The sequence below is a fragment of the Branchiostoma belcheri genome, unplaced genomic scaffold (assembly GCF_001625305.1).
Source record: "Branchiostoma belcheri isolate BF01 breed outbred unplaced genomic scaffold, Haploidv18h27 scaffold20, whole genome shotgun sequence".
NCBI classification, from domain to species: Eukaryota; Metazoa; Chordata; class Leptocardii; order Amphioxiformes; family Branchiostomatidae; genus Branchiostoma; species Branchiostoma belcheri.
The window spans coordinates 3330194-3342855 of record NW_017803491.1 but is presented as its reverse complement, the minus strand read 5'-3'; the positions used below and the strand labels follow the sequence as shown (position 1 = coordinate 3342855).

Here is a 12662-nt window from a genome sequence, read left to right as displayed (position 1 = left end):
GAAGCCGGCAAGTGCAATAGATCTGGATTACTCTGACAGTCCGTAATGGTAAAACGGTGTACGAGATGCCGCTAGGTGTAACATTACCCCGGGAACGGGATGGCAGGCGGGGAATGGTGGGAAGGGGGGCAGCTGACGACATGACCTTTGTTCCTCCCCCCCCCCCACTTCCTAATAACTTTTCACAACTCCATTATACTGATAATGTTTCTATTATTTGGTCAAAACAATGAGCTTTCATCTGATAAAGCTCCTTGGTCAAGCCAACATTTAGCTATGATGATTTTTTTTTTGCATTTTCATTTGTTGTGACCTGTACTTAACCCAGCGGGTATATGTGTACAATAAAGGTCTTCATTCATTCATTCATACCTTCATTATATACAGGGTGTGCCCTATGAAATAGATTTTGTTAAATCCCTGTATGGCGACCAGACGTGGTACTGCAGCTTAGAGATAGAATCTTCTTTTGCCATCCTCAATTGAAGTAAAGCATGGATGTGATAGGACAACATTGCAACAATCCAAGCTATTACATCATGGACATTTTTCTTTTGCCGTATCACACCCTTTATACGTATCATAATACTCCTTTTATCAAAGAATGGCGTATACAGGACATCCGTAGAATGTATTTTAACAAGTTGTTTTATTTCGAAATACAGCAGACCCTTGCATAGTTGTTGATATCGGTACATGATTGACACTTTGCCTGACAGAAGGATGCGTTTCCCTGCACAGTGTTATATATCTTGACTATATATTTTGAAAATTTTGTACGTTTGTAATTTGCTACAAGTGGCACTGCAGACACGCTAGAACACCATATAGATGTATAGAAAATAAGTCTTCTATATATGTCCCCATCATAAACATTTCTGTTCCCCAATCTCTTATCTTTCACCCTCTCTCAATATGTACACGTATATCTGTGAAAAATGTATATGTATATGTAGATATATGCGTTAGAAATTTTACAGTCTTATCATTAAAATATGTTATAGTCACCATATCTTATTTTGGATATCAAAGATATACAATTGCGCAGTACTTCTTGACATTTGATATGTTGTGTCGGTACGTGTATTTAGTGCTATTGTTGTTAAAGAGGCGATTTGATCGTAAAGCTTTTAAATCACTACTATATATATAATCTCATTTGAAAATATGGTAAACTTGTCTTCTTCAGACGTATTTTTAGTAAACACCACAAATAAAGGAAAACATAATTATAGAAGATTTTATCTTAGTCGTAATGTAATTCAACTGTAATATAACCCACTCATGAATAACCTTAAGGCACTAGTATCACCATCTAATATTCCGTCTAGCAACGAGAAACTATTAGTAAATATATGTTGTACACAAAGTATTGTTTGTTTCCGGATATATGCAAAATATATGTAAACGTAACTCCTTAAATTTCAAACGATTGTGGTCGATATCGAATCCACTGCAGCGTCCCATTGGTCTACAAGCGGGAATCGTCAGCAGTCTGAAATATAAAGAGTATTCTGTAAATTTCATGAAGCTAGAAAATAGTGTTAGCTTGGGTAATCTAAGCACAGCATCTAAGCTATGTCAGTATTATTACATACACACCAACAGTTAGTCTACAGTCTAGTAGTCTAATATCATTAGCATATCATTAGCATGTCTATTGTCTTAGTAGTCTCCTGCAAGGAAGCAACTTCGAACCACCATTAAACATTGCCTTTATATCCCAGAGCATTAGTTTACACTGCACAGCAAAAGTTGTGAAAAGTTTTAAAAAGAATTAACTCTAATTATAGCTTGAGACAGTTGATCAAGGTTGTTAGAAGACAAGAAAGTATTAGTTTTTGAGTGGATTTAGTGGTAGAGAAAGACTGACACCTGAAAGTTTGTTGAGTAACTTGTCGCTGGCCGGTATGGCGACTTTGCCCTAGGTATCTGGAACTGGAGGTAGTAAACGAAGGCGTTTTATTAGTTGAAAAAAAAGGAACCATGCAATGTTAGTTTGGAATTTTCGCTGTTATCATAACGTTAGTACAACTGTGAGCGGTTGTTAAATGCTCATTTAGTCATTGTCGCTGATTGTTATTTGAGTTACATTTTAGTTAACTGGTTTTGCTTCAGTCTGTTCGTCAGTTTGACAGATGTTGAGGTACGTATGATTGTACTCATACTCGTATTCATTGCAGTCATGTTTCTTATGCTGTTGTTATTATGCATTGATGACCCGTGTGTGGCACAATGATTTTGATGGGGGTAGGATGTTTTAGCATGTGTAGTTTTACTTGGCTGACAGTGATCATAACCTCTAGCTTGTTGGCTTTCCTCTCTTAAGTCCTATTTGCAATGCGTTACTGTTCGCGGACAAATAATCTACATAACATTCCTTAGGAATAAGATAGTTAATTGAATTAGGGCTGATATATGAAACTGAAACAAAAAAGTGAAATCTTTTTCCAGCAGCATGTGAAGTAATGGAACGTAAATAGCTCTAATGTGTCAGAAATCGTACAATCAATCATTACTTATCGTATACAGTTGTGACAAAGACGGAAAATACAAAATACCTTATTCACGTATTATCAAGGTTATCATGTTAAAAGTTTAGGGCTGAGTTGGCTTGTCTGCCAGCATTTTATAGTTACGATTCTGTTAGAAAATATAATACCAATTGTTAGAGTAGAGAATAAAAGAACCAGTCGCTGAGATAACACCTATGGCCTTACCTGGTTAACGTGGACATTCCGTTGCAGGTTGTTGATCTTCTGCTGCCCAGTGAAAGTGGTTGTTGTTGGCTGCTGGTACCCCCTGTCGTGAGGTCGGACCAGCGACTGGTACGGGTGCTCCTCCTGGTGTATCGGGTTGTGGTAGACGTGTGCTCCCTCGTCAGGCCTGCTCTGCACCTGAGGAGCGGCCCGCACGTTGTCATAGACCACGTTGTTGTACTGGTATCCAGCTGCCTTACCTTTCCCTGTGGTACACATTCAAAGCAAATAGTAACTTCCAAATGCTCAGAACCGTTGAGTCAACAATATTAGAATAGGTATGATCTGATTACAGGAATCTTTTGAATTTGAAGACGACAAAACCGATACAGTAAAATGCATCTGTTGACCCCCCAAAAGAGCCCAATGTTTTCTATGATGAGCAAGAAATGGACAATTTTTTTATGAGATTGAAAAGCAGTGGCTTGCATTGTCGACAGATGTCAGCAGATTGTCGACAGATGTCATCATAAAGCTGTGCATATCTTGTGTATACTATATTGTGTTTTATGATTTTGCCATGGTCAATGTTGACCGAAGGAGATCATATATTGTGTGCATTCTATAGACTAGCGTGCATGATACTTCGCTGTATCATAAAATATCAAATCCATGTATCCCCCACCAGAAAAGTCGTACACCACAGTAGCGCCTTGACCTGACTCGTAGACTGACGGTCTGTACTTGGCGGCACTGGTGCTTCTCAGACCACGTTCTAACCCGGCTGGGGCGTAGTTCATGGCACGACGGTTGGCGTACAATCTGCAGAAACCATGAGAAGGGTTCATGTTATTGACTTTTCCAACACCAAGTCATGTAACCCAGACATATTCCTTTTACAGTATCGCATACATATAGCATACAATTGAAATCTGAGTTTGGACAATAGAAAATCAAACGTAACATCACGGCGGTCTGTCACTACGGCATTCTTTCCCATTGCTATGCGCGTTCTAAAAGGTATCGGGTTACAAGACGCTATTTTGGCCTGTTTTGGACTACCCGTAAAATATTTGAAAATACACAAATAATATTTAGGGGTAAATTTCGTCAAATTAAAATAAAATTATCGTCTTAACATCCTCTAAATGTTAGCTTTTTATGTTAAATCAACGATTTTTTAAAATTTCGCTCAGAGAGACGATTATTTTCGGGTTTCCGAGCACATGTCATGTCACGTTTTTAGGCAAATATCGTTCAAACCTGGCTACGTATATTACCCCAGATCCCCGATTTTTATATTTTTCGCAGACTAGGAATAAGACAAAAAATCGTGTTTTAGGGATTTTTAAATTTCTGATTTTAAGTCTAGTTTTTGTCGACATTTTGGTGAAAAAATGGCATTTTTTGACATTCTTCTCACTAAATTACCCATAATTCAAAATTGAGGCCATTGTTCAAAAATCCCTAAAACACGATTTTCGGGACAACCGTTACAGTCATTTTGAGTCGTAAATGGGGTATGTTTGACTCTCCATGTTTCCAGGTTTGAACGAGTTTTGGAGACATGTCATATCGCCAGAAAGTGTGCATTGTGTTATTCATACTGGTGTAAAGAATCATTACAGTATTCAAGGTCACTCAAGGATACGACAGTAGCTTCGCTACATGTTACATACCCACCAAAAATAATAGCGGACATGTACTGTCCAGGAAACTGTTTGTATCTATAGAAAAGTGTTGTTTTTTATCTGTTGCAATGCACGGAGGTAGAAAGGCTTGTTTTGCCGCTTTATAGTAAATGACCGCAGGTGACCCCGAAATAGAACGCGGGTTCGATTCGAATTCCCCAGATCGAACACAATCGAACACAGTTCGGTATCTATGACATGTGGGAACTTTTCAGCCCAGATTTTACCACCGTGCATCTTAGTTATTGATAGCTAGCTATCCGATGGTGGCTACTCACGGTGATAACCACTGCCATTCCACATTACTTGAAGGATGGATGGAGAGTGAAGTCAAAAGGAAGTGATTCTCTAAAAGAAAATAACGGCTCTAAGTTGCAAATGTACTGATGTTGACACATTGTCGCACCAAATCCATAGTATGCTTTTGGCACACAATTAGACAGATTAGCCGAAGAGGCTGTGCCGCTCGGTGAGCGTCACTCCACCGTACAGGGAGGGAAGTCATGTACAGTGCTTTTCCCAAGGGGACAACGTCGGGCCACGGTGAGTGTCGATCACACGGTGAGTGTGATTGGTTCCGAGTCCAACGATCTAATTACTAACCGTTGTGCCACCGACGCCACGATTCTCTAAGAGCATGTTGTCCGTAGTCACTACGTACCGTACTAGTGTATCTTCAATGCATTCATTATCGAAAAGGACAGATAGACTCAGACCACATGTAAACGAGTCTTTACGTTATTGGTACATAGAAATAGCTGCATGTCTTACGAGTCATCCGAGAGTGGCTGGCTCTTTCTCTTCCAGCAGTTCTTTGTGGCGGCAATGATGAGGATGAGAAGCAGGAGGAAGGCGGCGACGGCCCCGACTGCCGCGTAAACAACGTTACCTGTACCTGGATAGATCAGGTTTATTACGGTTATTACGGAGATGAATTATCCACACATAGTCATAAAGAGCTAGAGAATGAATGAATCTTTGTATTTCAGGATTACACCCATAGAGTACGGACAATGAACATACTATTTTATTAGACAGTCGACTACATATAAAGCAAACTACATGTATAACATTATACATTAAAATAAAAAAGGAGTAATAAAGTCACTGGTTTACATAAGATGAGTGTCTTAAAAACAGTTGTTAGCCATCTGTTGACGACAAAATGCTAAATCTGCTATCACATCACTACCAATTAACATGAAAGGCCATGTGTATGATATTTATATTACAGTGACAAAGGTTAAAATATCTAGGTATGCGTATGGATATTGTCATGTATTTTGACACGTTTTTTTTTATAAATACAAGGACTGTCTGAACTGAAAATGTCAACCAACTTTAGGCAGGAATGGTCAAAGCTCGAAGTAAAAGAAAAACTTTCAGGCATTATTTTCTTCTTACCTCTACTCTCGCATCTATCACCACTGTAGGTCGTGGTGAAACTGGATGTACACCTGTACAACGGCAAAAATATGTTATATAGAGAGCCCTATTTAGGAAAGTAATTAATGCATATGTCACATTAGCCATGGCATACCAATTCTATATAAAGCATGAAAATAGCTGGACTATTGATAAATACTTATGTATTATTGATTAATACTTATTTCAGTTATTTCAGAAGCTACAATGCAAGTACTGAATATGTATGAAAAACGTACTGGCAGGTGAGTGTTTCAGTGTTAGAGTCCATGCATGTTCCACCGTTCAGGCAGTACTCTGGGTTAGGGCTGCAGAACGCCAGGCACTTTCCACCGTAGCTGACACAGTTGACTTCAACGGCACACTCACAGTCAGTGATCGGCACAGAAGTCGTACCTGAAAAAGTGTGAATGTTTTTTTCTTCATATAAATACACTCCTGGCCGGCGTTAGTTATTATCTCCGGCCGTATAAGGACGTATTGTTTTCGGTGTGTCTATAAGTTCTCTTGTCTGTGTTTCCGCAATTATATGCACTTGTAACGCTAGCATAAACCGCATTTGCATATTTTATGAACTACAATGATGAAACAAGACATATGAGGAACTCTAAGTATTTCACGGAGGTATGATATCTTTTAACTCTTGTTTTTGTTGTCACATGTTATCCAGCAACGTTCTGAGATAGGAGTATTGTTTTGACAATTCAAGCCCAAAAATAATGCTTGCTTTTATGAATTTTCGAGATTTAGCTTTAAAAAATCACATTTTTCTAAAAGAACAGGCATGTACGTGTACATTGTATAGCCATGCTGTAAAAATGAATAGGTAAGAAGAACTAGAATTACCCGGTGGAGCGTAGGAAACTTGAGTAGTGGGCAGATCCCCCAGCTTTCCCCCGTTGTTGTCGATGTACTGCTTGAGAAGTGCCACTGCCTCCACGGGGTCTTGAACCGTTTGGCCTTTCTTGAAGACCGTGTCGAAACTGGCGATGACGCTTCCCACACTTTGAGTTATTTAAGACATGTTTAATATCACTTTAGTCAAATTCAGTAAAATGTGAAAGGTTGAACATGAATGAAACCTACTTTGCTTTTTTCTATTTTGTATGTATTGATGGTGATGATGTAAATATTACGACTAATGAATTACGCATAACAAAAATGTCCTTTTCTCCAGTCACTTCTCTGTGCATCACATTACGTTGAAGAAAGGACGTTTCTCAGTTCCAAGTCTTGCACCAACACTTTATTTCTGAATCAGATAGATGGTATAATTTGATTTGATGATGCTTTTTCAAACTCAGAAGCAAAAAAAAATGATATATTTTCACCTACCGGAAGCCTTTGACTATGACACTTTGGAAGTTCGGGTTGTTCTCGTATGCCTTGCCCACCTTAAAAAAAAACACAAAAAAATATATTCAATGTTATAAGAATATGATAAGTCAACAGGAAACAAAAAAATATCAACATATCAACATGTTTTGTAAGATATACACTTCCATATAAAATAATATATAAACGCAGTTATGTTTACTTATGGACCTAGGAGCAAGCTTAAGTGTTTGTGCATGGACATGACATGTATCGGTCTTGTATGGATAGTCGTTCTGTGGTGCCCAAACGAGTCTTGAATGTACTTGATGTTGACAATGATATCCATACCTCAAGTTTGACTTTGTTTTCCAAGTCTATGAACGCTGGATGCGTTCTATTCTTCAGCTCCTCTGTGAAGTTCCGAACCAGCGTGACCTCCGTTGGAACAACAACTGCAGGTGAAGAAGATTTTAGTTAACACGCTTGCTATTTTTTTTAGCTCTTGTTATACAATATAGGCATTTCAGATTCATTTATCGCATGGCGGATATTTTGCGTATAGTGGATTTCTAGGTACTTTCTGGGATATGGCTCAGTGTGGTCTAATGCTATTTGAAGCTCAAGTTTAGCAACAAGATCATTGGTCAATTCGTTGACATGAAGATAGATGAACACTCTAATAGATGAACACATGTCTGTGCAAATTGCTTTCAAAGATTGGAATCATTCAGAGAAAGAATCTGATATGTTCAATCTACCTGTAGAAGCTGGATCGGGTGTCGTCTGAGCAGGAGCTGTGGTAGGTTGTGAAGAGGGTGTCGACGATGCTGCTGCAGTTTGAGACTCTGTAATGACAAGATGTAATGCATATCAGATGTTTTGTTCTTTTTGCGGAAGTAGAATATATAAACACTGTGGCGAGTATGAAACGTATGTAGACATTATCAGCATGGTTGGCAATGGTCTGTTATTTTGTGTCTTAAGTCCTTGCAATGGAAAAAAAAACTTACGCAGAGTCACTGTCTCATTTAAGATTGTGTGCTGATGTCTAGAAATGGTGAATTGTGATGAGAAAGTGTCGAATACATGATGTTGGGAAGGTTAATATGAAAATGCAGGAAGGCTGTGGTATAGAATAAGAATAAACCAGAACCAAAAACGGTATTCTCTTTAAGACCTGGAGTTGACTGTGGTGTAGATATTGACTGACTGACAGTCGGTTGTTTAGATGTTTGAGCTGTTGTGCTGTCCCGAACCGGAGTAGTGACAGTTTGCCGTGCCGTAGAAGCTTGTGCTGTTGATCCAAACAAATAATATGTTGTTTGTCATTCAGAAAGTATTGGGTTGTTATTCTCAAGTTTGGGTAGTGAACTTTGAATGCGCAAAACGTAGAAGAAAAATAAACATAACATAAGAACAAACTAAACATAAGATAAAAACAACATAAACATAAAATAGAAACAAAATAAACATAAAATAAAAGTAAAATAAAGCAGAAAAACAAAACAAAAAAGTTCGCTCCAAAGACCTGGAGTTGGCTGTGGTGTTGACATTGACTGACTGACAGTAGGTGTTCTAGATGTTTGAGCTGCTGTGCTACTCCGAACTGGAGCAGTGACAGTTTGCTGTGCCCTTGAAGATGCAACTGATTGTGCTGTTGATGCAAAAAATGATAAATTGTGTCAACCAACAAATATTTCAGTATACTGAACTTGGAAACGTAAATTAGAACACGGAGAAACAGGAACAAGATAAAGATATAAGACGTAGTATAAACATCAAATAAAAACAAAATAAACATAAAATAAAAACCAAATAAAGCAGAAAAAAAAGTTCTCTCCAAAGACCTGGAGTTGATTGTGCTGTTGAGATTGACTGACTGACAGTCGGTGTTTTAGATGTTTTGGCTGTTGTGCTGCCCCGAAGTGGAGTAGTGATAGTTTGCTGTGCTGTCGAAGATCCAGCAGGTTGTGCTGTTGATTCAAACAATTGTATCAATCAAAACGGATTGGGTGTTTAAGTTTGGGCGCTGAACTTCGATTACTCAAATTGTAATAAAAACAAGAATGACTACACCTCCCCGCCCTCAAATAGCAAAATGAAGAAGAAAAACAATGTCCCAAAGACCTGGACTTGATTGTCGTTCCGTCGGTTCTGACGGAGTCGTTGCTTGTTTTCTTTCTTACTTAAATGTTATTTACAAGTAAAGGGGAACTTTGTTTAAACACAAAGCTTTTTAAAGTAAGTAGAACTAACTAACATATAAAAGGTATAGTAAAACTAAGAGCAAAGGCACCTTGTGTTGGAGTAGTTTGCTGTGTTTGTTGAGACCCGGTTGGTCTAGATGCTGTTGCTGTAGGCCTAGATGCTGTTGCTGTTGGCCTAGATGCTGTTGCTGTTGGCCTAGATGTTGTTGCTGTTGGCCTAGATGTTGTTGCTGTCGGCCTGGATGCTGTTGCTGTCGGCCTAGATGCTGTTGCTGTCGGCCTAGACGCTGTTGCTGTTGGTGTAGATGCTGTTGCTGTTGGTCTAGATGCTGTTGCTGTTGGTCTAGATGCTGTTGCTGTCGGCCTAGATGTTGTTGCTGTTGGTCTAGACGCCGTTGCTGTTGGCCTAGACGCTGTTGCTGTCGGTCTAGATGCTGTTGGTGTAGATGCTGGTGCAGCTGGTGTAGATGCTGGTGCTTCAAAGTGACAAAGAAGCAAACATACTCATTTCGCATTCCATACACACCCGTACTGAAGGAACTGGCCCCAGATCGCCTAGAATGGCTAATGGCACCGCGAGCGAGACAAAGGAACATCTAACTAGACTTCAACAAGTAAGTACTGAGTACATGCTCTTACACGTACAACACGCCTGATTTACATAAATAAGAAAGTAGTACCTGATGTGGATTGGCTGGATGTGGATGGCGTGGGCGTGGTTGACGGAGCCGGTGTTGTGGCAGGCTCACACGTCACACCGTCACCGATGTATCCTGGGGCACACGTGCAGGTGAAGGAACCCACGATGTTGGTGCAGTTTGCAAGCACATGGCAGTTATGGCCGGCAACACACTCATCTACATCTGTAGAGAACGTATAAGTGACTTACAATTTAATCTTTTGATTAAATCAATTAAATCTTTCACAGTAGCCAAAATACAGCAATCTTTGAGCTCTGTTTAATGAGAAATGGTAATGAACTAAGTGATGTAGATAAAGAGGATTTAATAATGTGTTCAATTTACATATATTGCCATAAAATTATAAAATTATAAAAGAGTGGCATTTTTATATAGTTCAGTGTCATTCATACCTTGACAGGTACCGCTTTCGTCAACGGCAAATCCAGTGCTGCACACGCATTCGTACGACCCAATCCTGTTGACACAGGTCTCGTTGGACCGACACATGTCGCCATCGTCGCATTCGTTGACATCCGCCTCGCACTGGGCACCCTTCCAGCCGGCAGGGCACACACAGCCGACCGTCACGTTACACTCTCCACGGTTGCAACCGCAGATTTCGGCACAGCCCACACCGTATTTCCCTTCTGGGCATACTGTACGTTCGCGGAAGATTACAAAATAATGTAAATCAGTGTAAAGTAATTACAGGTATGAAGCTTTACATATTCAATCATGGAATTGAGAGGGAAAATGAAGAGTGGCAAAGTGACACCTCGTCGAAAATCATTTGTAGCATTTACAGTAGAATACTATGCAATCATTCATTTTGGAGACACCAATGCCAAGTAATTAAAGCAAAAATGAAACAACGTGTAGGTTTTACTTACTTGTACAAGTCCTCAGATCATCCTCAAGCAGGTAACCGATGTCACAAGAGCAGGTATGACCACCGACTGTGTTCTGGCAGTTCTTCTTCTGACTACATCGGTTCAGTTCTTCGTTTCCAGGAGCACATTCGTCGACGTCTATTGAATAGTAAAGATAAAACGAAACGTATTTAGACACGATGTCAGACTCTCTTCACAGACCGTATCATTGGTAAACATCGGTATGATTATTCAGGATAGGATGATTACTTTCAGGACAAGGGGTCATGGAATAGGTAACTGGTATTTCATCAGGAACTCACCATCATTGACATTAAAAAAGTACTGTTAGTGCACAAAGGGAACAGTTCGTCCTGTTTCTTCTTACCTTCACAAGTGGTGTTGTCTGTGGCAAGCTTGTATCCAGAAGGACAGAAGCACACTGCTACGTCATTCTCAGCTCGGCAGTTCTCACAAACAGACACCGCGCAAACATTCCTCGCCGCTTGGTCTGAAAAGAACATGTACATGTAGAAATGTGAGGAATACAAAAATAAAACTTCCCTCGAATATTTTCTTCAGCAAACAGTAATGCAAACGTCTTCCTGACGACAACACTATTGAGTTGAAATGAATTACACAGTAGTTTTAAGCCAGTAAATAATGTGATTACTAACAAACGTTGTTTACCTTGATAACATGTGACATTATTGGTGGCATTCAGAAAGAATCCTTGGTAACAGTCACACTGAAATCCCCCGTCTGTGTTGTTACAGAGCTGCGTACATCCGCTCACACCATCGGCACATTCGTCAATGTCTGTGGAGAAAACAGGCATGTCTTTACTTGCTCTCGTTGCAAAATATATCTAATATATGGAATCACATACACTGTTATCTAAATGACGTCTTATGTGATAGTGGAATGAATATTGCACAATGTTCATAGCTGAAACAAAAATTTGCAGTACGTGGACAAATATCAATGTACAGCATTGCTGAACATCTAATGAATTGTATTGAATGAATAAATGAAGTAATGGATTGTAGCATGAAAAACCACAAACCTGAGCAATTCCTCTTGTTGTCATCGAGTCTGTAGCCAGAGGGACATTCGCATCTGTAGCTCATCATCTCGTTCCTGCACTGAGCCTTTGGTCCGCATTGGTGCGTGCCGTTTGTACATTCGTCTATGTCTGAATAAAAAAGGAATAGTAAGAGTTTGTTAAAATACTAATTGTACATTGTCATGCTGAGTTCTTAAAATATGCTGTTGGTCCATTTCAAGATATTTTAAGACGTTCTTAGAACAAAGGAGTAAAAAAAAAAATTTGCCAGCATATTTTCTTACCACGACATTTGGTGCCGTCGCCCTCCATGCCGTCTGGGCATGCGCTGCAGGTATAGCCAACACCAGGAGCGGGTACGTCCGTGCAGTTCACTCCCATGTAGCAAGGGTCGTCTTCACAACCATCAATGTCAACTTCACAGAACGTACCTGCAGTATCAGTTCACCAACAAGTGGGAATCAGTTTCTACAAAGCCAATATTTGGTAGATTGCGACCTATTAACCTATCTAAACATACATGGCCTGCTGTGTCACTGTTTGTTTGCCTAAAATCTATCATACATGTATGTCATAGAAACTACAAGTTACTCTCAGTTGAGTGTAAATATATCATCGATTCTCAGATAAGAAAAAAAAAACTGTAAGACACTTTGCAGATTTCGTTGCATTGTTTTAAATTTGTCATCAATGAAACAAAAACAA

General features: G+C 39.4%; 1 protein-coding gene across 1 annotated transcript in view; it reads right to left on the bottom strand.

Moving 5' to 3' along the window:
• Positions 1–673: 673 nt before the first annotated feature.
• The window catches only part of LOC109469101, a 69162-nt gene continuing 57173 nt past the window's right edge, over positions 674–12662 (bottom strand). Inside the window, exons 96-116 of the mRNA XM_019767484.1 lie at positions 12242–12388; positions 11958–12086; positions 11582–11710; positions 11280–11402; positions 10913–11050; positions 10433–10678; positions 10020–10202; positions 9429–9815; positions 8980–9105; positions 8661–8786; positions 8310–8426; positions 7891–7977; positions 7481–7584; positions 7151–7209; positions 6662–6819; positions 6055–6211; positions 5795–5847; positions 5162–5285; positions 3385–3521; positions 2721–2965; positions 674–1495 (exon numbers count right to left, since the gene is read on the bottom strand). Coding sequence (XP_019623043.1) covers positions 1472–1495; positions 2721–2965; positions 3385–3521; positions 5162–5285; positions 5795–5847; positions 6055–6211; positions 6662–6819; positions 7151–7209; positions 7481–7584; positions 7891–7977; positions 8310–8426; positions 8661–8786; positions 8980–9105; positions 9429–9815; positions 10020–10202; positions 10433–10678; positions 10913–11050; positions 11280–11402; positions 11582–11710; positions 11958–12086; positions 12242–12388 — 2999 coding nt within the window. The 3' untranslated portion in view covers positions 674–1471. The remainder of the gene's footprint in view (positions 1496–2720; positions 2966–3384; positions 3522–5161; positions 5286–5794; positions 5848–6054; positions 6212–6661; positions 6820–7150; positions 7210–7480; positions 7585–7890; positions 7978–8309; positions 8427–8660; positions 8787–8979; positions 9106–9428; positions 9816–10019; positions 10203–10432; positions 10679–10912; positions 11051–11279; positions 11403–11581; positions 11711–11957; positions 12087–12241; positions 12389–12662) is intronic.